The sequence below is a fragment of the Scyliorhinus canicula genome, chromosome 9, assembly GCF_902713615.1.
Source record: "Scyliorhinus canicula chromosome 9, sScyCan1.1, whole genome shotgun sequence".
NCBI classification, from domain to species: domain Eukaryota; kingdom Metazoa; phylum Chordata; class Chondrichthyes; order Carcharhiniformes; family Scyliorhinidae; genus Scyliorhinus; species Scyliorhinus canicula.
Genome location: NC_052154.1, coordinates 16104843 through 16130559, shown reverse-complemented (window position 1 = coordinate 16130559; position 25717 = coordinate 16104843). Strand labels below are relative to the sequence as shown.

Sequence of the window (25717 nt, the reverse complement as noted above, 5' to 3'; positions counted from 1 at the left end):
AAGATAGGCGAACCACCGGGGGGGGGGGGGGGGGGGGGAGATAGGGAACAAGAGAGGAGAACCAGGGAGGTGGGGGGAGGCAGGGAAATGTGTGCCGGAAGGAAGGCGCGGGATACAAAAACGAGCATGGCATCTCCAGGAGCAGGGAACGAGGAGAATAAAGACGGGAGGAACGGCAGAAGCGGAGGCGAGCGCGAGACGGCAGCGAGAACCGTCCGGGAGAAGCAAGCGACAACAACACGAAACACAGCCGAGTATCGCCCACTGTAATTATCTCTCCGGCACCCAAATGTATATTTGCTTCCCCAATCCCCCCACCCGCAAACAGTCGCCTACTTATGTGTTGTAAATAATTTTGCCAGGTGTACAGAGTTGCTGCTGTTGAGCTGGTGCACAATACCCTACCAGTTATTCTATTTTACTTTTTATTGTATTTTTGTTTTTTACTATGTACTATTTTCTTTTCTTTGGTATGTTTGGGTGTGCCCTTCTCTACTATATATGTGTATATATATATGTCTCTTATCCTGTGTACATAATGGTAAATATATCTTGTTCAAAAACCCAATAAAAAACATTTATTAAAAAAAAGATTTGGGTAGGCATGTTTTGTGGAGGCAGCTGCTCCTATAAATCTGCTGCTGCCTCCAGTGATGTCCAGTGTTCTTTAGCTGGGAGTGGAAAACGCAACGGGTGCATATTACACCTGGTAGGAGCCGGTCTGAATTTAACAGTCCTTTGGAAACATGGGGTACCCTTTTGGAGAAGTAGGGTAACCCGATGGATATAGTCCTAGGACAGTCCTGGGGGGGGGGGGGGTCAGGTGTCCTTTGATGGAGCTAAGGTTCTCCCTAAGGAGATAAGGTGCCCTTGGATTGCTTAAATCATTAATAGTCAATCTCATTGGAACTGCCAAAAGTGTCGAAAGGAACTGTCAAAGAGAGCAATCAAGGCAGTTAAAACGGCTTCCCTACAAATCTTTGGGGGGAAAACTGACTGGTGTGTCAGGACAAAATATATTGGGCAGAATCTTAGCGTATTTTTATACACAGTGTCAGACTCCGACTGAAAACTGGCGTGTGGCTCTCCAGTTGCAAAGCCCAGTTTTCACTCCAGATCTTGTGCCTCTCTGAGTGAAAGAAATGAGTGCGCATGGTTTACACTGTCACTCTGGCAGGGCGGGGCAAGGCCGGCTCCACAGAGATCACGGTGCTGTCATTACAGGGTGCCCTCATGAAGGTCAACTCACCCCCTCCCTCACCATGGAGGTATCGCTGGTATCCCCCACCCCACTGTCCGTTCCCCCCACCGTAACTGCAAGTTCCACCCTCACTGCCCACTTCCCGCCATATCGGCAAGTTCCCTTTTCAATGGCCTCAGTTCTCTCCCCCCCCCCACCCAACACACAGAACAAAATATCCCCCCACCCCACCCATTATGACTCCCCAAAGAGGAAACAACTGGCGCTGTCCCCTTGGCACGGGTTGGCATTACCCCCCCCCCGAGGGTTATACTTACTCTTGTACCCCAGGAGGATGCCTCCAATTGACCAAGTCACTTAAAAAAATTGCTGTTGTAAACCTTGTCGGTGTAACGACGAAGAGCTTTGTCTTATGGATGGTTAGTGCAAGGTCCCTGCTCTCGTACGCCTTAGTAAAGGTGCTGAAAATGGCGTGGAGTTTGGCCTCTGAGTGTGCAGAAATACAAGCATCATCTGCACACTGAAATTAGGTGACAGAGGATGAAACGACCTTGGATTTGGCCAGCAGATGGTGGAGGTTGAAGAGATTCCTGGTTGTTCTGCAGTATAACTCGACTCCAACAGGGAGCTTGCTGGGGGCGAGATGGAGCAATGCAGCAAGGAAGGTCGAAAATAATGTCGGTGCGATTACACAGCCTGGTTTGACTGCAGTCCAAACGTGCGTTGGGTCTGTGGTGGATCTGTTGGTCAGGATCACAGCTGGCAGGTCACTGTGGAGCAGGTGGAGGATGGTGACAAACTTTTGGGGACAGCTGAAATGGAGGTGGATGCTCCACAATCCCTCACGGTTGACAGTGTCAAAGGCCTTTGTGAGGTCAAAGAAGGGCATGTGACTGTCGGGTGTCTGTGTGCAGTTTTGCATGCTATCCCCGTGTCTGCATGGGTTTCCTCCGGTTTCTTCCCACAGTCTAAAAATGTGCAGGTTAGGTGGATTGGCCATGCTAAATCGCCTCTTGGTGTCCAAAAGGTAGGGTGGGGTTACGGGGATAAGGCGGAGTCTTGGGCCCAGATGGGATGCTCTTTCAGATGATCAGTGCAGTCTCGATGGGCCAAATGGCCTCCTTCTGAACTATAGGGATTCTATGTACAAATGTGATGAGTGGAGGGGGTGCATGGATTGGCATAGGGGCTATAAAGGACATAGGTGTTGGTAGGGGGTAAAGGTTGGCCTAGAGATTATAAGATGCAATGGCGCATGGACAGAGGGAACATGTTGGCATGAAGGATACCAGGAGCCATTGGGAGCGGGTATAGGTTGGCAGGGAGGGTGTGAGGGGCATAGATGGAGCCTGGGGAGTGAGGGTAATTGACAGGGCGAAGACCGCTGGGCCATTTTATAATGTTTTGTTTTGAAAAAACATTGATGCAGGTCAGTGCACTAAGGCAGGTTTCCCGCCCAGCCTGCCTTCACACCCAGGAACCTCCACATTCATTCCAAGACACCAAACCCAACTCCCAGGAAACCCACCACCTTGGAATGAAAATCCGACCTTCAGGCCACCTTCCCCCGGATGTGGTTTGAGGAGTTGGGAAACATCCAGACTCTGCGCTCCTGACCTGGGAACTAAAACCCAGAGCAGAGTTACGTTTTGAGTCCAATATGACTCTTGTTCACAACTAAAGAGAGGTAGAAATGTGATGGGTTTTATGCTGTTGAAAGGGGGAAGGGGAAGGAAGAAGGAAAGGGAAGGTCTGGGATACCTTAGCAGGTGGGAGAAATTAAATAAGAAACATGTCATGGAACAAAAAGCAAAGAGGGTGGTAATGGTTGCCGGCGTATTGGGGGACACAGAGGCGCAGTGGGAATGTCACTGGACATGGGGCACAGGCTCATACTCTGGCGACATGGGTTCAAACCCCACCATGGCAGCTGGAGGGATTTGAATTCAATTAATAAATTCAGAATTATAAAGCTAGTATTGGGGCAGCGCGGCGGTGCAGTGGCTAGCACCGCTGCCTCGCGGCGCCGAGGTCCCAGGTTCGATCCCGGCTCTGGGTCACTGTCCGTGTGGAGTTTGCACATTCTCCCCGTGTTTGCGTGGGTTTTGCCCCCAAACCCAAAAGATGTGCAGGGTAGGATTGGCCATGCTAAATTGCCCCTTAAATGAATTGGGTACTCTTAAAAAAAAAATTTAAATTATAAAGCTAGTCTCAGTAATGGTGATCAGGAAACATCAGCGTTTGTTGTAAAAACCCATCTGGTTCACAAATGCCCCTCAGGGAAGGAAATCTGCCATCCCTAACTGGCCTGGCCCACTGTAATGTGGTTGGCTCTGAGCTGCCCTCTGAAATGGCTTAGTTATTCCGCAAGCTTATGTTGAGCTTCACTGGAACATTGCAGCAGGCCAAGGCCATAAATGTCAGTGCGGTCAATGAAAACTTGACGGTCGAGGTGCATGCTTGTTCCACAATGGTCTCCCAGTGCAGAGGAGGCTGCATTGTATGCAGTGACGACAGGCGATGGAACTGAAAGAAGTAAATCGCTGCTTCACCTGGTGTTTGGGGCCTGGAACGGTGAAAGGAAAGACGGTAAATGGGCAGGTGTTACAGCTCCTGCGATTGCACGGGAAGGTCGGTGGAAAGGGGATGAAGTGTTGGGGGTGATAGAGGGGCGAACCAGGGTGTGGCGGGGGAGAACAGTTCCTTCGGAATGTTGAAATGGGCGGATGTTAAAGAAGGGCAGATGTCTTCTGAAGAAGAAACAACGTCTTTAACATGATAAAACATCCAAAGGCGTTTTACATACCAAGCCATATAAGGAGATGTTGGGACAGATGACCAAAAGCTCGGTCAAAGAGGTAGGCTTCAAAAAGGGAAGCAAGGTAGAGAGGCGGAGAGGAGTAGGGAGGGTATTCCAGAGCTCAGGGCCAAGACAACTGAATTTACGGCCAATGGTGGAGTGATTAAAATCCAAAACATATGAGAGACCAGAATTAGAGCAGTACAGCTCTTTCAGAGGCCCGTGGGGCTGGAGCAGATTACAGAGGTAGGAAGGGGAGAGGCACGGAGAGATTTGAAAACAAGGTTGAGAATTTTAAAACCACAGGGAGGCAGTGGCGTAGTGATACTGGACTAGTATTCCAGAGTCATGCACAGGGACCCGGGTTCAAATCCCATAATGGCAGATGGTGAAATTTGAATTCAATATAGAATTTCTGGAATTAGATTGTTGTAAAAACCCATCTGGTTCACTAATACCCTTTGGCGAAGGAAATCTTCTGGCCTTACCTGGTCTGTCCTTCTTTTGACTCCAGACCCACAGCAATGTGGTTGACTCTTAAATGCCCTCAGGGATGGGCAATAATTGCTGGCCCAGCCAGCGACGCCCACATCCCATGAATGAGTAAAAAAAACATTGTCTTCTGGGATTTTGTAATCAAATTTAAACTGCTCATGAAGAGATAATTTTTTTTTAAAAGAGTCCTCCTGACGATTATGAATGGGAAAGTCTTCCTATCCGTCACACAAATATTCACTGGCAATGTGATTCGGTTTGGCTGTGAATAGCCTGCTACATTTTGTGTTTCTGCTCGTTATCGAAGCTCAGAGGGTGAGAGAGTAAGTGATTCCTTTGAAAGCCTGGTGTGCGGATGTGAAGAGCACGCCGGCTCCTTCTGGCCCCACAAAGGAGAGTTCGAGGCCTACCTGCTGGGGGCCTCTTCTTTATCGAAGACAACTTGCAGGCCGAGCAGGAAAGCAGGAAAAGATCCTTCACTCAAGCATTGGTTAAAACATGGGGCGGCAGGATGATGAAGTGGTTAGCACTGCTGGCTCACTGCGCCGAGGACACGGGTTCGAGTCCCGGCCCCAGGTCACTGTCCGTGTGGAGTTTACACATTCTCCCCGTGTCTGCGTGGGTTTCACCCCCACAACCCAAAGATGTGCAGGATAGGTGGACTGGCCACGCTAAATCATAGAATTTTCTCATAGAATTTACAGTGCAGAAGGAGGCCATTTGGCCCATCGAGTCTGCACCGGCTCTTGGAAAGAGCACTCTACCCAAGGTCAACACCTCCCCCTATCCCCATAACCCAGTAACCCCACCCAGCACTAAGGGCAATTTTGGACACTAAGGGCAATTTAGCATGGCCAATCCACCTAACCTGCACATCTTTGGACTGTGGGAGGAAACCGGAGCACCCGGAGGAAACCCACGCACACACGGGGAGGATGTGCAGACTCCGCACAGACAGTGACCCAAGCCGGAATCGAACCTAGGACCCTGGAGCTGTGAAGCGATTGTGCTATCCACAATGCCACCGTGCTGCCCTTTAATTGCCCCTTAATTGGGAAAAAAAAAGAATTGGGCACTCTAAATGTATTTTTTTTAAACCATTGGTTAAAGAATTATTGGGGTCCTTTTGAAGCAACTGTACGCGGTTTTTCATAAATTTATGATGCACCCGTATTATCTGGCTGCCTCATCTGCCTGGAAAACCCCACAGGTTATTTTGGAAACAGTATAGGATCTGATCTGGTCAGTAAACCTGCTCATTGTTAATGACAGGCCTATCCCATTCCATTGGGAGGAAAGAGTTAAGAACAACAACCAGCCATAGCAACAGCAACTTCTATTGACATAGCTTCTCAAAAATCATCAAACATCCCAAGGCTCTTGGCAGAGTATCAAAACAATAAAATCACAGTTACAATGATGCTTGGTTGCGGGAGGAACAAAGATAGAGAAAGAATCTGAAACAGATAACTCTGAACAGACATTTGGCACACGTTCAAGGCTGCAACATAATCTTCCAGTTTCAGTGTCTGTTTACTGACATTACCCAAACCCCTGACTGCCTTGTAACACTCTCGGGCATTATTTACTCTCCAGGTTAACCATTAACCTTTTATTGAATTGATCAGTTCCTCACGCACTTTACTGTTTTTAATCTGTTGGTTTTGTCGAGACCTTTGGACTGAAGTCTTCCCCTTGTGATTGAGGGCTGTAGGTAAAGGAGGTTGGACGGGTTATCTGTGGTCGTGGGTTATAAACTTGGCAGGTTGTCACAGAGAAACCTCACTAAAGCTATCAAAATATTCAAACTCAAACTGATAAGAAAGGGCATTTTCTATGGGAAACTAAATGTCGCTCGTCCACAGGAGTCACTCTCTACGCAGGGGGCGTTGCATGACACACGTGGGGCACGATTCTCCGCTCCCCACGCGGCGTGGGAGAATTGCGGGAGGGCCCCCCGACAAAATTCACACCTCCCTGGCGCCTCCTGCGATTCTCTACCCCCCCCCCCCCCCCCCCCCCCGGAAGAATCGCCGCTCGCCGTTTTTCACGGCGAATGCCGATTCTCCGACCCGGATGGGCCGAGCAGCCTGCAATTCGCGACCGTTTCACGATGGCGGCAACCACACCTGGTCGCTGCCGTCGTGAAACGGGTGAGATATGCCCGTTTGGGGCTTGTGGGGGGAGTACAGGGGAAAGAGCACCACGACTGTGCTCGGGAGGGGACAGGCCTGCAATCGGTGCCCACCGATCGTCGGGCTGGCGTCTCAATCGGACGCACTATTTCCCCTCCGCCGCCCCGCAAGATCAAGCCGCCACGTCTTGCGGGGCGGCTGAGGGGAAAGACGGCCACCGAGCATGCGCGGGTTCGAGCTGTCAGCGTCGTGACGTCAGCCGCGCATGCGCGGGTTGGAGCCGGCCAACCTGCGCATGTGCGGCTGACGTCATTAGCTGAATTGCTGGTTTCTGAGCCAATCAGCAATGTTCAATGCAAATGTTGACCATGCTAAAACAAGCAGAGTTTATAAATTGATGATATTACACTTAATGCAGTCTTGCATCTATCCAGAGTGTCTATTGAGTGCCTGCAAATGAGCTTGCGGTGGGAGGGACTTACAACAAACTCCACTTATTCAGCAGAGTCTACTTAAACATCATACATCAAACAGTCTACAGAGTCTATTTAAATGTGGGGCGGAATTCTCTGCTCCCGGGAAAAATCGGGAGGGCTGTCGTGAACTCGGCCGACTTTTACGACGGCCTCGGAGGCTGCTCCTCGCCCCCTATTCTCCCCTCCCGGCGGTGCTAGGAGCGGCGCTCCGGGGCTAGAATGACGAGCTGGTGCGCCTAATGGTGACGCTGACGGCACGAACCCGCTCATGCGCGGTGGCCGTCTTTCCCCTCAGCCGCCCCGCAAGACGTGGCGGCTTGATCTTGCGGGGCGGCAGAGGGGAAATAGTGCGTCCGATTTGGAAATCGGCCCGACGATCGGTGGGCACCGATCGCGGGCCTGTCCACTCCCGAGCACAGTCATGGTGCTCTTTCCTTTCTAGGCCATCTACATGCCCCAAACGGGCTTCTCACTCCCGTTTCATGACCAGGTGTGTTTGCTGCCATCGTGAAACGGCTGCGAACGGCAGGCCGCTCGGCCCATCCGGGTCGGAGAATCGCTGTTCGCCATGAGAAACAGCGAGCGGCGATTCTTCCGAGCGGGGGGATCGCGGGGGGCGCAAGGGGGGCGTGAATTTTGACGGGGGGGGCATCCCGCGATTCTCCCACGCCGCGTGGGGAGCGGTGAATCATGCCCTATTATAGTCTCTACAAACTACAGCAAACAGGACGCATGACCAAAATTGTGGTACTGTCTCTTGCTAAACACAAGGTAATTTCTCCAGTTCATTTTAGTGAGTGGTGAATAGTTACCCAATGCAAATTATGTGTAAAATCATTCCAGTCACCTACAGTGGCCTGGTCTCCAGGGGTGACTGGCGGAAATAATTACCCAATCACCTGCATTCTAACTGGGAGTAGTCATTATCTGCAGGCCTTTCTGGCTGGGGTAACTCCTCGATTAAACTTGTGGCCAGAGCGAAGCATCTGACCAGAAATTTTGCGAATATTCATCTCTATGTCTAGTTGCTCTTTCTCTCTGGTTACCCACTGATGCATGAGGCAGACACCAAAAGTCACAACAATTGAGGCAAAGTGCCAATCACAGAGCCTAAATAGGCAGGAGTGCAGATCAGATACAATTCCAAAGGACAACTGGGCTGGTCTTGTGATCTATATTCATAATCATTAGGGCATCTGCCATAACAGCCTTCCCGAACAGGCGCCGGAATGTGGCGACTAGGGGCTTTCACAGTAACTTCATTGAAGTCTACTCGTGACAATAAGCGATTTTTCATTTTTTTCATTTCAGAAGCAGAATTATAGCCTCCCCATCCACATATTATAAACTTTGTGCCTTGTGTATCATGCATTTACTAATCCTTATTCCCTGTTGTGATTTTTTTTTTTAAAGTATTTTTTGTCACTGTCAAAAGTTTTGCTGTCAATCACTTGTTGGCATTGTTTCATTATTATTATTGTTATTACTATTATTATTATAATACTGCACTAGGTGGTTCAAAGAAAACAACAGAAATAAGGAAAATTGCCAGTAAAAAATTAACAAGGAGACATGAACAACTCCCAAAGCCAGGATAACCAAAATCAATTACGTTTTTAAAAAAAAGTGAACCAACTGAATCATTCAAAATGGCCGTGGACAATTCCCTGTTCTTCCAAACCCCTGAATCTGCTCTCCAAGCAACCTCAGATCCCAGGCTGTACCCATCCTCCCAAACAACAACCTACATTTATATAGCACCTCCAGAACAGTACACATCCCAAGGCGCTTCACGGGAGTGGTTAACAAACTCAAATTTGAGACCGCGCCACATAAGGAAATGTCAGGGCAAATGAACAACAGCTTGGTCAAATGGATCGCGGCGTACGGGCGGTCTGTGAAGATTTAAAACACCCTTCCACAAACAGGGATGGATGTCTGCACCGAGTATAAAACCTGTCTGGCCAAGCAGAATGTAAACGCTCGCACTCGCCCCCACTGGGAGGCACTGAGAAATTATACACCACTTCCGTGGGAAGATGGCAATGCCAAACTCTACTCTTTTTGGGGAGCAGGGAATTTGCTGAATCCAGTTTATTCTGGTGCCTTGCAATAGACATCTGTGTCGAAAGGAAATAAAATAAATCCATTTGTGCCAATCTGACTGCGCCCGGCAAATGAAAGGAGTGACTAAATTCTACTGCAAAAATTCAAACTATTTTCTCCATCACTACTATATTCTACCAATTGAAAATCAACACGGGGACCATCGATCTGTATTTGATGCATCTGTAACTCCAGTACGACTCATGCTTTCGATTCAAAATCAAAGAAAATCATATCCAGTTACCATAAAATCTATTCATTTTTGAATAAGATTCAAAGTCACTTTTTAGGCACACACCCAACTCCAATGGCTTCTACTGCCGCCAGTGTCTCTGTCTCAAGTCTCTGTGGATAACAAGTTCTCTGCAAAACGACTGCAGGTTAGGGCAATAGCCAGAGCCCATGTGAACATGCCAGCCACCGCGTTATGTCCGCTGGATAGTCTTAGAGACCACATACAACAGTGCAAAGTGTTAGCGACTAGAACGGAAAAATTATCATTGTAAATTCGCGACAAGCTTTCAATAAATTACATCTGTTAGCGTTGTAAATCACCCATTTTCTTTTTTTTCCCCAATTAAGGGCAATTTAGCGTGGCCAATCCGCCTAGCCTGCACATCTCTTTTGGGTTGTGGGGGCGAAACCCACGCAAACACGGGGAGAATGTGCAAACTCCACACGGACAGTGACCCAGAGCCGGGATCGAACCTGGGACCTCGGCGCCGTGAGGCAGCTGTGCTAACCACTGCGCCACCGTGCTGCCCGTAAATCACCCATTTTCATGTGACGGTAAAGTTCAGTGATGTTTCCTCAAGGTGTGATTCCGTCCATCTAGCAACAGCGCATTTCAACATTGTAAAAGTGATGTTTTCAAAACATGACGTTACCCAGGTGACTTATTATCAGAAAAGGACAGGAGGGGAAGGCCGGGGGGGGGGGGGGGGGGGGGGGGGGGGGGAGGTGACCTTTATACCAATTATAAGTCTAAACATGCATTTTAGCACTGAATAAATTGGGTAGCCTTACACGCCAGGTTGGTCTGTGAACCGCGTTCTGTGGTAGGGTTACTTTAAAGAATGTCTTAAAGAGGCAGGGGGAAAGAGTTGAAGAGGGCCGGGGAATGAGTTAAATCAAGGCAACTAAAGGACAAGTAAAATCCCAGATCCCAAAGCCTCTCTGTCCAAGGCTCCCAGATCTCAGGGCCTGGCCTATTATTTACAGAGTCCCCTTTTGCAGTCCTGTGGACCCTTCAAAATATGACTAGACCCCGAGACCTGCGCCCGATCACTATCAGACCCTGGAGTCCCTCTTTCCAGGGCTATAAGATCCAATCACACCCAGGAAAGCTGACAAATCATAGCCCCTGATAACGCTCTTATTAACTTCCCCATTCTTCCCAAACCTCCATCAGTATGGGTCTGCCAGTTCAAAACAAAACTCAAAATAAATGACATCTCTCGGCTGGAACTGTTATTAATATTCGGCAAGTGTTTCACAAAATGTTTAATGTCGAAACGATACCACCAAAGGGCAAAGAGATGATTACAGGAGCTGTGAGGAGTTAATGCTGTCATGTTCTAATTAATCTTCAATCGGATTAGTGGACAGAATTAGATGAGAAAATGTGCCGCGCTTTGGTTTTATCTCAGTACTTACATCGGTGTCTCTCTTGTGAACAGAATAACTCATTTCATAACGCGCAGCGAATGTTACCTGGAGGAGAAAGTCATAAAGAATCAGTGAGAGAATCTTCCACAATCATGTCGGGCTCCTTGGGTAACCAAGACAACGTTCATTGCAGAAGCAATCCTTTCCAAGAGGCAGAATGCAAGAACACTCTGACAGCTAAAGATATTTTGCCTCGGGTGTTTTCCAGGAGCATTTTTGATTAATCGGAGGCTTATTCACCCCCTTTTCAAATCATTTTATTGACTGTATTCTGACCTCATTGTGAAGATGAGAAGCGAGCCAAATCAAGTTCCCGCCTGGTAAAACGCAGCCTGGCTCTCTTCCCAATTTCCCGCCGCAAACTTCGGCAGAAACATCATTATCCGGGGAGTGGGTAGAAAATGGAACAGCCGGCCACAAGGACTAGCTGAGGAAAATAGGGTTGATGCTTTTTAGGTGGAAGCTCGATAAACAGGTGTGAGAGGCAGGGATTAGAAGGCAAGGTTGTCGGGTTCGATGAAAAGAAGTGGAAGCAGACTCGTGTGGAACATATCCAACACATTGACCAGATGGCCCTGTACTGTAAATTCTACCTAATTCAATGTAGAAGTGGCTGCTTCTGTTCCCTTCTCTCAGTCACATTGCTTTCACTGTCCAGAAGCATTGTGGATTTCAACATTATCATAATGATTAAAACAGATTACTAAATAATTTTTTCAAAATTCTTTTACAGAATTTGGGCGTCGCTGGTTAGACCAGCATTTATTGCCCACCCTTAGTTGCCCTTCAGAAGGTGGTGGTGAGCTGCCTTCTTTAACCTCTGCAGTTCCTGAGGTGTAGGTAGACCCATAGTGCTGTTAGGGAGGGGGTTCCAGGATTTTGACCCAGCGACAATGAAGGAACGGCGATATATTTCCAAGTCACGTTGGTGAATGACTTGGAGGAGAACCTCCAGGTGGTGGGGTTCCCAGGTATCTGCTGCTCTTGTCCTTCTAGATGGTAGTGGTCGTGGGTTTGGAAGGTGCTGCTAAGGAACCTTGGTGAATTGTTGCAGTGCATCTTGTAGCTGGTACACACGGCTGCCACTGTTCAGTGGTGGAGGGATTGAATGTTGGTGGAAGGGGGAGCAATCAAGCTTTGTCCGGGATGGTATCAAGCTTCTTCACTGTTGCTCAAGCTGCACTTAACCAGAGAAGTGGGGATTTATGTCTTGTAGAAGGTGGACAGGCTTTGGGGAGACAGGAGGTAAGTTACTCGCTGCAGGATTCCTAGCCTTTGATCTGCTCTGGTAGCCACAGTATTTATAAGGCTAGTCCAGTTCAGTTTCTAGTCAATAGTAACCCCCAGGGTGTTGGTTGTGGGGGATTCAGCTATGGTAATGCCATTGAATGTCAGGGGGCAATGGTTAGATCCTCTCTTTTTGGAGATGGCCATTGCCTAGCACTAATGTGAGATGAATGTTACTTGCCATTTTTCAGCCCAAGCCTGAATATTGTCCAGGTCTTGCTGCATTTTGGACATGGACTGCTTCAGTATCTGAGTCATGAATGGTGCTCAACATTGTGCAGTCAGAAGGAACATCTCTACTTCTGACCTTTTGATGGAAGGAAGAATAATTGATGAAGCAGCTGAAAATGGTTGGGCCAAGGACACTACCCTGAGGAACTTGTGCAGTGATGTCCTGTAGCTGAGATGATTAATTTCCAACCACCACAACTATTTTCTTTTGTGCTAGGTGTGACTACAACCATCAAAGGGTTTCCCCCCCTGCTTACCACTGACTCCACTTTAGCTATGGCTTCTTGCTGCCCCCCTCGGCCAAATGCTGCCTTGATATCAGGGGCAGTCACTCTCACCTCACCTCTGGCATTCAGCTCTTTTTTCCATGTTTGAACCAAGGCAGTAATGGGGTCAGGCACTGAATGACACTGATATAACCCAAACACAGCATCAGTGAGCAGATGATTGCTGAGGAAGTGTCAACAGCACAGTTGATGACCCCTTCCATCACTTTACTGATGATCAAGAGTAGGCTCAACCACAGTAAACCCTCTCTTCCACGAATTAAATGAAATTAAAGTGGCATTGGTTTTGATTTTAAATGTCCTTCCTCCTTGAACGAGCTGCTTGGAGATTGGGTTGTTATTACCAGTAAAATATTCAACTCTGAGAGCATCACAGCTATACTTGACCCTATCCTTAGCTGCAACATTTCCAATAGAGCTACATCAGTTACTTATCAGTAGAAAGTTATCCCCCTCCATTGAGGACCTTGAGGTCAATGGGAGAAGCCAAACTGCTGTCCTAATGGGAGGTATCAGGCCTAGCAATTTAGGCTCTCCTGTTTTGTGGGTCAGTTGACTACATTAAAGGGCTAAAGAACTGTATACTTTCCTCATCTGACTCACTGCCACAGCTTCAGGGAGAATAAGGAATTTTCTCAAATGCAAAGTAGCAATGACTTTGGATCGGGTTTGAAGGCCAATATCTACTCTATTAATATGGTCTCCTCAAATCTGTCAGTGAAGATTCAACCTTATCGCCTATTTCAGATGCTAATTCAAAACCTTCAGTCAACAAGTGACCCTGTACTGGCCAAATGAAGAGCAGTATTCAACCAAAACTGAGTTCTTCATTGACTGGCACAGTTGAGATAGTATTCGGGGCAAATAATGTCAATTCCCACTGGCTGAAAGAAGCCCTCACTGATAGAGTCCATACCCAATCTCAGTTGGGTACGCACAGACCATGAACGTTAGAACATTAGGGCAGCACGGTAACAGTGGTTCACTGCTCCAGCGTCCCAGGTTCGATTCCCGGCTTGGGTCACTGTCTGTGCGGAGGCTGCACGTTCTCCCCGTGTCTGCGTGGGTTTCCGTCGGGTGCTCCAGTTTCCTCCCACAGTCCAAAGACGTGCAGGTTAGGTGGATTAGCCATGATAAATTGCCTTTAGTGCCCAAAAAGGTGGGGTGGGATTACTGGGTTAGGGTGGAGGCGTGGGCTTGGGCGGGGTGCTCTTTCCAAGGGCCGGTGCAGACTCGATGGGCCGAATGGCCTCCTTCTGCACTGTAAATTCTGTCGATCTGCCGGGAGGCGCAATTTATCAGTTTAAATTACATATGTCGAGTAGCAGGTGGATATTAAAATAAAGAAGGACTCGCATTTATATCTGGGTCTTTCATAACCTCAGGACACCCCAAGGCATTTTACAACCAATGATGTTCTTTTGACGTGTATTCGCTGTCTTAACACAGGAAACACAGCAAACAATTTGCACAGTTAATTGCTACCCGGATCTTACTGGCTGGGGACAATCGGTTACCCAATGTTCCTTGGGGAATATGAGGGGGGGCAGGAAGAACCATTAGCAGTGCGGCTGTAAATATAGAGCTGGCCAGTGTGGTACCAGCTAGAGGGGGAACCAGTAGTGGACTGCTGCTACTGAGTAATATTGTTGTAAATAAAGTTACTTTCTGTTTGACTCTACAGACCCATTGTGGATTCTTCGTGGCCCTCACAAAACACACAACAGGCTCCTCCAAACCAGACAATAACCAGATAATCTGCTGTAGTGACATTGGTTGAGATTTAATATTGGCCGAGGCACTGATTATAACTCCCCTGTCCTCCAAGTGAATCATGGGATCTTTACTGTTCACCTGAGGAGGCAGATGGCGGCTTGGTTTGATGGCTCATCAGGAAGATGGCTCTGAAGCTTCTTCCACTCAAGTTTAATAAAGGTCGAGGAATATAAACTTCAATAAAAATAGCAAAACAGAGCAATAACGTGAGCACGCTGTGAGCTTGTCCACTATATTGAACAAATGATGAGGAGAAAGCTGGAAGCACCATGCATGGAAATCAAAATTTCACATACTTGCGCTTCTGCACGGAGATCTTGTATTTGAGCATATTGTACTGTCAGGAAAAATGGCGGCTCTCTGGTTGGGTTCCTCGTTGGCAGGTAGGTCCTACACAAAGACATATAAAGGATTAAAAGTAGCTGACGGCACCAGACAGGGCGCCTTGCTTTGTCAAAACACTATTCCGATCAAAACAAAAACCATTGCAAAAATCCACCAGAAAAAACTCTTAACTACTTATTGCCGACTAGAATATAATCAAGATTAAAACCACCTACCTTCACGTAATTTGGTTACCCCATTATATAAAGGTTATAGAGAGACTGCAGAAGGTGCAAAAAAGGTTTGTAAGGATAACGGCAAAAATGTGGGGCAGGACGCTCTGTCTCGCATTTCTGCCTCACCCCGCCGGTGGGATTCTCCGTTACGCCGGCCGGTCAATGGGGTTCCCCATCGTGGGACAGCCCCACGCCATCAGGAAACCCCCGGGCTGCCGGCAAAACGGACCATCCCGTCGGCGCAGAATCCCGCCCATGATGATATTTCTATCGGCAAAGGATGGACCCTTTTCTCTCTAAAAGAATTAGGACAGGTCTCCGCCTTCCAAGTTTCTTAAAGCAACGAAAGGTTTGATAAGAGTGGTTCAAGAGAAAGTATTCCCACCCTTGGAGAAAAGCAAAACTAGAGGTTACTACTGTAAGATAATCAAGATAAATCCCAGCAGGGGATTCAGGAGAAACTCTTTTTTCCCACAGAGCAGTGAGAATGTGGAATTCTCTGCCATGGGGAGTGGTTGAAGCGAATTAAGGGGAAGCTGGATAGTTATGTGAGAGAGAAAGGGGTAGAGGGCTTTGCTGATAGAGTTAGATGGATGAATGATGGGAGAATGATGGGAGCATTGTTGCAATGGTATAGAGTGTTCATGAGACCACATCTGGAGTACTGTGTCCAGTTTTGATCTCCTTATTTGAGGAAGGATGTGGTGGCATCGGAAGCCGTGCAGAGGAGGTTCACCAGATTGATTCCGAGGATGAAAGGGTTGACGTACGAGGAGAGATCAAATAGTTTGGGCTTCTACTCGCTGGAGTTTAGAAGAATGAGAGGGGATCTGATTGAGGTATATAAAATACTAAAAGGAATGGATAAAGTAAATGTACACCAAATGTTCCCCCTTGTGAGGCAATCTAGAACGAGAGGCCACAGATGTAAGTTGAGAAGCGGTAGATTTAAAACTGAGGTGAGGAGGAACTACTTCTCGCAGAGGGTGGTGAACTTGTGGAACTTGTTGGCCCATAGTGCGGTGGAGTCAGAGTCATTAAATTGTTTCAAGAAGGAGATAGATATATTTCTGAGAAGAAACAGGTCAAAGGGATATGGTGAACAGGTAGGGAGGTGGATTTGAAACCACAAAGAGATCACCAATGATCTGATTGAATGGCGGAGAAGGCTCAAAGGGCTAAATTGTCTACATCAGCTCCTAATCTGGTTTAGCAGGGGCTGGTTTCGCACAGTGGGCTAAACAGCTGGCTTGTAAAGCAGAGCAAGGCCAGCAGTGCGTGTTCAATTCACGTACCAGCCTCCCCGAACAGGCACCAGAATGTGGCGACTAGGGGCTTTTCACATTAACTTCGGGAGGGATTCTCTCCTTTCCAGCAGGGGATTGGCGAATCCCCGGGGCGGAGGGGAGGGGGGGGGGGGGGGTGAATCCAGCCCCGCCACTGGCTGCCGTATTCTCTGGTGCTGATTTTCAGGTGGGGGCGGGGTTTACGCCACGCCGGTTGGGGGCCGTTTGCAGCGGTCCCCCCGGCAATTCACCGGGCCCTGATGGGCCAAGCGACCATCAGTTCCTGACCAATCCCGCCGGCGTGAAATGGACAAGGTCCCACACGGCGGGACCTGGCTGGTAGGCCGTTTAGTGGAGTCCTCGGGGACGGGCGCTGGTGATCCAGCCCCGGGGTGGGCCTCCACGGTGGCCTGGCCCGCAATCGGGGCCCACCGATCTGCGTGGGCGGGCCTGTACCGTGGGGGCACTCTTCCCCTCCGCGCCGGAGTAGGGGTCCGCCATGTCCAGCACGGAGATGAACCCTCCTGCTCATGCGCAGGAACACGCCAGCCGGTCTGCGCATGCGCGGAACCACACCGTCTGTTCTGCGCATGCGCCAACTCGCTCCGGCCCTTCGCCGCCAGTTGGTGCGGCGCCAACCCCTCCGGCGCCGGCCCAGCCCCCGGAAGTGCGGAGGATTCCGCAACTTCCGGTTGGCCTGACGCCGGAGTGGTTTGCGCCGTTCTTGGCGCCGGCCATCCCGCCAATTGCAGGAGAATCCCGCCCTTCATTTGAAGCCTACTTGTGACAATAAGCGATTTTCATTTCAAGTGGATCGTAAACGTCAGCTTTGATGTCTTCAGCTGAACGGTCCATTTCTGTGCCATATATTCCAGGTAAATTTATGAAATAATGTCAACATGTAGCTGGCTATTTCTCTTTAGAAAAGGTAACATTTTCTCCCCAAAACCTAGCAAACCCCTCAAGCGTTAAGTCCCTTAAGAGTGGGACAGCCGTGCTAATTAAGATGACAGGGTAAGTTTTAACTTAGCTCAGGCATTTTAAAAAAAATTAATTTTATTACAAACTTGTATCAAAACAGGTTACAGCAAATAAACACCCCAGGAAGCATACTTCCCAGCAATCAACTATACAGTCTGTACAAATTGTTTCCCTGTTTCACACCCAACCCTCTCCCCCAGCGACAAACAGCTCCTCAAACACGGTCACAAACATCCCCCACCTTTTATCAAACTCCCCTGTAGAGCCCCTTAACTCATACTTTATTTTCTCCAACCGCAGGAGGTCATACAGGTCACCCAACCAAGCCGCTACCCCCGGCGGCGATGCCAACCACAAATCCAGTAAAATCAGCCGCCGTGCAATCAGAGAGGCAAATACCATGATATCAGCCTTCCTCCTCTACATGAGCTCTGGCTTCTCTGAAACCCCAAATATCACCAGCAAAGGGTCTGGGTCCACCTCCTCACCCACTATCCTGGCTAAGACTGTGAACACTCCCGCCTGGGATCTTCTCAATTTTTCGCAACCCCAAAACATGTGCGCGTGATTCGCTGGCCCCCGCCCACATCTCTCACACTCATCTGCTCCCCCCTGAAAGAATCCACTCATTCTCGCCCAAGTCAGATGCATCCTGTGCATCACCTTAAACTATATCAGGCTCATCCTTGCACAAGAAGAGGTCCCATTTACCTCATGCAGTCCCTCACTCCATACTCCCAAATTGATCTCCCCTTCCAACTCCACTTCCCATTTCTCCTTGATCTTCACCACCCGCTCGCTTCCCTGATGCCCAGCCACTTGGATACATCCCCAATTCTTCCCTCCCCTTCCACATCCGGAAACAGCAGTCGCTCCAGCAGGGTGTATCATGACAACTAGGGATCCCCCTCCAGACCTTTCGCACAAAGTCCCTAATCTGAAGATACGTGAACTCACTCCCCCTCGGCAGCCTCTACCCTCTCCCTTAGCTCCTCAAGACTGGCGAACCCTTCCTCCAAATACAGATCCCTTACCTTGACCAGCCCCACTTCCCTCCACCTCCTGTGTACACTATCCATCGCCCCCGGCTCAAACCCATGATTCTCGCACAGTGATGTTAACACTGACATCCCTTCCATCCTCCTCAGTTGATTCCATATCTTCACTGTGGACTGCCTCACCGGGTTCCCTGAATACCTACTCGAAGCCATTGGCAACACTGCCGTCCCCATAGCCCTCAAACTAGACCCCTTACAAGATTTCTTCTCCACCTTAACCCACTCTACCCCTTCTCCTTCCCACCATCGCCGCACCTTGTCCACATTCGCCGCCCAATAATAATGATCTAGCCCAAGCATCATGTACGTCAATCTCTGACAATACCTCAGCCGAGAAAATGTTGGTTAAAAGTTTGGTTACCATTTAAACAACAGATATAGGGTTGGTGTTTGGAAAGGTTTCAAGCTTTTTCAACATAAGTGGTTTGCACTTTTTTGTGTGAAGTTTACCAAAGAAACTTTGAGATATTCAAATAAGACTTTTCTCTTCTTCAGTCATGTGAAGAATTATGAAATTGACAGCAATGCACCCTCCAGAAAAAAGCAACAAACATCAATAATATATTTATTTGTCCAACACAGCGCACAGCATTGCAATACAAGCTACCGCCTTGTATTACTTAATTTTTTAAAGTATTATTCGGATGTGGGGCATCATTAGCTAGGTTGGCATTTATTGCTCATCGCTAATTGCCCTTGAGAAGGTGGTGGTGAAGGAGACGTGATAGGCTATGCATCAGTTGCTACAGCCTAATCCGTGCCTCAATATATGTAAACAGTTATGCATTGCCAGTTTGTTTAATTGTATGTCACACAATGGTCTGTAAGTAGTTTCCTTCTGCACACACTGTTGCATCGCATGCCACCAGGCGTCCCAGCTAAACAGGGGAAAAGTAGACCGATTGGTCGTGTGACAACGTAAGGACGGAGCTACCAGCCTCCCCGGACAGGCGCCGGAATGTGGCGACTAGGGGCTTTTCACAGTAACTTCATTGAAGCCTACTCGTGACAAGCGATTTTCTTTTCATTTCATTCATAAGAAGTAATGTGGTGGGAGCACGGGAGTTATCCTGGGAGGGTGGGCAGAGCACAAGTACTGTTTGTGGCCTTTGAGCTCAGGATTAAACTGCCACTATTGGAAGTCCTTGATGTTGGTCATTTAAGGAATGAACAAAATTCTACAGATAGAGTCTTCTGATTTATTGAAACGCATAATCGCATTAGTGCCTAGAATAGGCAAGTGAATGGTGCTGCGATGAGAATGCCTCTATTTTATGCCTCTCACAAGCTTCCAACACAATCAAGGATTAGCTGCCGCTGTTGCAGCCACACTTCTTTTAATGCAATTTGGATAATCATTAGCATGGAATACTGTAGTTAGGGATCAATAAGAGAGGGAATCTGCCAAGATACGTTTGCTTAGGTTTGCACACGTTCAGGGAAAACTAAGCCAATGTTCATCATTTGGACTTAAGTGTCCTTGCCACTCGAGCAGGCCCTCCCTCTCGAGCAGAACCTCCCACTGGAGGAGGCCCTCCCACTGGAGCAGACCCTCCCACTGGAGCAGACCCTCCCACTGGAGCAGATCCTCCCTCTCGAGCAGGCCCTCCCTCTCGAGCAGACCCTCCCACTGGAGCAGGCCCTCCCACTGGAGCAGGCCCTCCCACTGGAGTAGACTCTCCCTCTGGAGCAGACCCTCCCTCTCGAGTAGGCCCTCCCACTGGAGCAGACCCTCCCACTGCAGCAGGCCCTCCCACTGGATAGGCCCTCCCACTGGAGCAGGCCCTCCCACTGGAGCATGCCCTCCCACTGGAGCAGACCCTCCCTCTCGGCAGACCCTCCCACTGGAGTAGGTCCTCCCACTGGAGTAGACTCTCCCTCTCGAGTAGGCCCTCCCACTGGAGCAGGCCCTCCCATTGGAGCAGACCCTCCCACTGGAGTAGGTCCTCCCACTGGAGTAGACTCTCCCTCTCGAGTAGGCCTTCCCACTGGAGCAGGCCTTCCCACTGGAGCAGGCCCTCCCACTGGAGTAGGCCCTCCCACTGGAGTAGACTCACCCTCTCGAGTAGGCCCTCCCACTGGAGCAGGCCCTCCCATTGGAGCAGACCCTCCCACTGGAGCAGACCCTCCCTCTCGAGTAGGCCCTCCCACTGGAGCAAACCTTCCCACTGGAGTAGGCCCTCCCACTGGAGTAGGCCCTCCCACTGGAGTAGACTCTCCCACTGGAGCAGACCCTCCCACTGGAGCATGCCCTCCCACTAGAGCAGACCCTCCCTCTCGGCAGACCCTCCCACTGGAGTAGGTCCTCCCACTGGAGTAGACTCTCCCTCTCGAGTAGGCCCTCCCACTGGAGCAGGCCCTCCCATTGGAGCAGACCCTCCCACTGGAGTAGGTCCTCCCACTGGAGTAGACTCTCCCTCTCAAGTAGGCCTTCCCACTGGAGCAGGCCCTCCCACTGGAGTAGGCCCTCCCACAGGAGTAGGCCCTCCCACTGGAGTAGGCCCTCCCACTGGAGTAGGCCCTCCCACTGGAGCAAACATTCCCACAGGAGTAGGCCCTCCCACTGGAGTAGGCCCTCCCACTGGAGCAAACCTTCCCACTGGAGTAGGCCCTCCCACTGGAGTAGGCCCTCCCACTGGAGTAGACTCTCCCTCTCGAGTACACCCTCCCACTGGAGCAGACCCTCCCACTGGAGCAGGCCCTCCCATTGGAGCAGATCCTCCCTCTCGAGTAGGCCCTCCCACTGGAGTACACCCTCCCACTGGAGTAGACCCTCCCTCTCGAGTACACCCTCCCACTGGAGCAGACCCTCCCACTGGAGCAGACACTCCCACTGGAGTAGACCTTCCCACTGGAGTAGGCCCTCCCACTGGAGTAGACGTTCCCTCTCGAGTAGGCCCTCCCACTGGAGCAGGCCCTCCCACTGGATAGGCCCTCCCACTGGAGCAGGCCCTCCCACTGGAGCATGCCCTCCCACTGGAGCAGACCCTCCCACTGGAGTAGGCCCTCCCACTGGAGTAGACTCTCCCTCTCGAGTAGGCCCTCCCACTGGAGCAGGCCCTCCCACTGGAGCAGGCCCTCCCACTGGAGCAGGCCCTCCCATTGGAGCAGACCCTCCCACTGGAGCAGACCCTCCCTCTCGAGTAGGCCCTCCCACTGGAGCAAACCTTCCCACTGGAGTAGGCCCTCCCACTGGAGTAGACTCTCCCTCTCAAGTACACCCTCCCACTGGAGCAGACCCACCCACTGGAGCAGGCCCTCCCATTGGAGCAGATCCTCCCTCTCGAGGCGGCCCTCCCACTGGAGTAGACCCTCCCTCTCGAGTAGGCCCTCCCACTGGAGTTGACTCTCCCTCTCGAGTAGGACCTCCCACTGGAGTAGACCCTCCCTCTCGAGTAGGCCCTCCCACTGGAGCAGACCCTCCCACTGGAGCAGACCCTCCCACTGGAGTAGGCCCTCCCACTGGAGTAGACTCTCCCTCTCGAGTAGGCCCTCCCACTGGAGTAGACTCTCCCTCTCAAGTAGGACCTCCCACTGGAGTAGACTCTCCCTCTCGAGTAGGCCCTCCCGCTGGAGTAGACTCTCCCTCTCGAGTAGGCCCTCCCACTGGAGCAGACCCTCTCACTGGAGCAGACCCTCTCACTGGAGCCTACCCTCTCACTGGAGCAGACCCTCCCACTGGAGTAGACCCTCCCACTCGAGCAGGCCCTCCCATTGGAGTAGGCCCTCCCACTCGAGCAGGCCCTCCCACTCGAGCAGGCCCTCCCACTCGAGCAGGCCCTCCCACTCGAGCAGGCCCTCCCACTCGAGCAGGCCCTCCCACTCGAGCAGGCCCTCCCACTCGAGCAGGCCCTCCCACTCGAGCAGGCCCTCCCACTGGAGCAGGCTTCCCACTCGAGCAGGCCCTCCCACTCGAGCAGGCCCTCCCACTCGTGTAGGCGCTCCCGCTCAAGCCAGCCCTCCCACTCGAATCGGCCCTCCCAGTCGAGCCGGCCCTTCAAGTCAAGTCGACCCTCCCGTCTAGAGATCGGCTAATTCTATGGGGACAGTTTGAGCATACTGCAGCTGCTGGACATGGCCACCATTTCCTAGGTATAGTGTGTGAAAAGTGTTGAATGGGTTTGCTGATCACATTTCATCCCATCACATCCAGAGCTGGGATCAAGGGAGGTAAAACTATATTGGACCAGAGAACCGATTCTCTAATTCGTGAAGCACACAATTCTTGGCATTAAACTCTGCAACAAGCTAAAGTTTCAGATCGAACGATCCCTCAATGGTCATCCTCTCACCTGAGTACAATGTCTTTAGCATAGGTGACAGAGCTTGGTGGGTTACTGAGGCTGTCCCTCCTCCCTGTTAACCCATCGACCAAAAAGAATCTTCGCAATGCCCCTGCTCCTGGGAACAAAAAGAAAAGAGTGGCTTCAATTGATATAGCACCGTGCACAACCTCAGGTCATCCCAAAGTCCCCCACAGCAAGTGAAGTACTTTTGAAGTGCAGTCATTTGCAATGTAGGAGACACAGCAGCCAAGTCTCACACCACGAGGCGTCAGCAACAGCAATGCGATAATGACCAGAAAATCGGATTTTATGATGACCTGGACACTGAAGATAATGCCCCCGCTCTTCTCCAAATGGTGCCACAGGATCTTTTACTCCTACCTAAGATGGGGGCATCAATCTTATCCATAAGATGGCACCTCCAGACAGCGCAGCACTCCCTCAGTACTGCGTGGGAGTTAGCCGAAATGTCTGTGCTGGTGCTACTGGCTGAACCACCGATGCACAAGGTGAGTATCCAGTCGCTACGGGTTTAAACTGCACCACTCTTCATACCAACCCATCGTTTTCCATGTTGAAAACTCTGCCGGAGCTTGACTGAAAACTCGTATCAGGAAAAGGGATCATCGAGCTGCCAGACTGTTGTATAAACCCCAAATGGTTCACTTTATATCCTTTGGGAAGAAAACCTGGTGCCTTTATCCAAACCAGCCTTTGCACACTCTCAGACCAACACGTTTGTCTCTTATCCAACCTCTGGTGGTGCCCCACCCCGCTGCGTAAGTCAAGGGAACTGGGCATAGACAAGAAATGCCAAGCTTGCCGGCCAGCTTGACATGTCAAGAATGAATAGACTTTCCTATGAATAAAGACACTGCCATTTAGGAGTCAATCTATCACAAAAGGAAAAAAATAAGATTATCTTGGAGTTCGAGACACAATGAGCGGGATTCTCCGACCCCTCTGCCGGGTTGGGGAATCCCCGGGGGGGCGGCGTGAATCCCGGCCACCCTGATGCCAGCTGCCGTATTCTCTGGCGGCAGTTTTCGGGCGGGGGCGGGGTTTACGCCACACTGGTCGGGGGCCGTTGGCAGCGGCCCCCCCGGCAATTCTCCGGGCCCCGATGGGCCGAGCGGCAGTCGTTTCCTGGCCAATCCAGCCAGCGTGAAATGGACATGGTCCATCACGGCGGGACCTGGCTTGTAGGCTGGCTAGGTAAGACTTCGGGGGGGGGGGGGGGGGGGGGGGGAGGATCTGGCCCCAGGGGGTGCCCCCACAGTGGCCTGGCCCGCGATCGGGGCCCACCGATCTGTGGGCGGGCCTGTGCCGTGGGTGCACTCTTTCCTTCCGCGCCGGCCTCTGTCGGACTCCGCCATGGCCGGTGCGGAGAAGAACCCCCCTGTGCATGTGCAGGAACACGCCGGCGGTTCTGCGCATGCGCCAACTCGCACCGGCCCTTCGGCGGCGGTTGGCGCAGTGCCAACCCCTCCGGCGCCAGCCTAGCCCCCGGACGTGCGGAGGATTCCGCACCTTCCAGTCGGCCCGCGCCGGAGTGGTCCACATCGCTCTTGGCGCCGGCGCCGGGCCATCCGGTCAGTTGCGGGATAATCCCACCCAATGATCTGCCCAGCAACAGTTAGAGCACCCCCAGCACTGGAACAATTAACTCAACTCATGACAAGAGCAGAGATTGAAGGTAGAATCCCTCCCCACCCCGCCCGGTCTATATGGAGGGCCACTGGGCCACTGTATGGGTCAATCCATAAAGCCGTTGTGTACCAAGCAACTCCACAAGAGTATAAACTACTGCTACTTTCATATGATGGGGAAACATATAATGGGATGTCTAGTCTGTCCATTCAATGGGCCTCATCCGATACTGAGTGGAGAAATGAGGTTGGCATGGATACAGAAAACTCAGGAAGCGTTCCAATGGCTGTGCATTCCGCTCTGCCTGAATTTCATGTATCTGAGGAATCTAATAAACCCGACACAGAAACTGAAAAGGTTTTCCCAAGCATCAACGGAAGGGGTCAAAATTGGGGACAAGGGATGTGATGTGGTCCAGGTTCTGGGATTCATGGCCAAAATCGCACCCCGGGTTATCCCCCATCTTCTAAACATGGAGTGGGTGGCCACGATGTCCATCCCCAGTGTAGGTTCAGTTCTGCACTGTCTACTGCCATTGGGAGAGTTCAAAACCTCGGATTGCTAATGCTGGGTCAGTGATGAAGTATGGACTCTTTATGCTGCACATATCCACCATTCAATCTATCTGGCTAGGGGGTTAATATCAGCCAAATTAATATTAGCTGCTGTTTCCAGTACAGAGTCAAAGAATAGTGAGTTGCTGGCAACCTACATGTGATCACCCTGTGCAATAGTTCATTGAGAACTTGCCAAATAAGGTCACCAAGAACGCAACCAAATGCCCGAACATGGCTTCCTGGTCCGAAAAAACATGAGAGCATTAAAGAGTTACTCAACACGGCGACTTACGTATATCGTTCCTGTCCAGATTCAGATTGCGCACAGGGATGGGCCAGACCTTCTGTACTCCTTTGCTATCGTTGAACAGGAGAAAGAGTTCAAAAAGGACGGGCTCTGGGAATCGGCTGAGAAGATCTGAGAGCCGCAACTTGCACTGAAATAAAACGATAATTTTCACTCGCCTCTGAACGCCAGTCTCCAAAACTAATTTCCGATTGCTTAATAAATCATTTCAGCAGTTTGTAGGTTAGGTTCAGGAAGACAGCTCATCGCCACCTTCTCGATGGCAATTAGGGATGGACAATAAACGCAGGCCTAGCCAGCGATGCCACAAATGGATGAAGATATAGGTTAAGCTCAGAACTCCAGGCTCCTCTGAACAAACTGGCATTTTGCTGTTTATTCATATAGTTTAAACATGCTCGAGTTCAGCTACATCGGTCAGCTCAATTCTAAAATAGTTCAGCATCATTTCAAAGGCTTAAATGTATGATACTGCTTATTCTAATTAATTCTGAGATTGGCCACCTCACGTGCATTAACTAGAACAGGGGTGTTCAAGCGCAGGGTCGCGACCCGCAGGTATGTCACAGG

General features: G+C 50.4%; 1 protein-coding gene and 1 long non-coding RNA gene across 2 annotated transcripts in view; one reads left to right on the top strand and one right to left on the bottom strand.

The window, feature by feature from the left end:
* LOC119971116 overlaps positions 1–14670 on the top strand; it is a 43390-nt gene extending 28720 nt beyond the window's left edge. Inside the window, exon 4 of the long non-coding RNA XR_005461745.1 lies at positions 14371–14670. This is a non-coding gene — a long non-coding RNA (uncharacterized LOC119971116). The remainder of the gene's footprint in view (positions 1–14370) is intronic.
* Positions 1–25717, bottom strand: part of LOC119971115 (meckelin-like) — a 153340-nt gene that overhangs the window by 59324 nt on the left and 68299 nt on the right. Inside the window, exons 12-15 of the mRNA XM_038806273.1 lie at positions 25133–25277; positions 22640–22748; positions 14759–14852; positions 10870–10926 (exon numbers count right to left, since the gene is read on the bottom strand). Coding sequence (XP_038662201.1) covers positions 10870–10926; positions 14759–14852; positions 22640–22748; positions 25133–25277 — 405 coding nt within the window. The remainder of the gene's footprint in view (positions 1–10869; positions 10927–14758; positions 14853–22639; positions 22749–25132; positions 25278–25717) is intronic.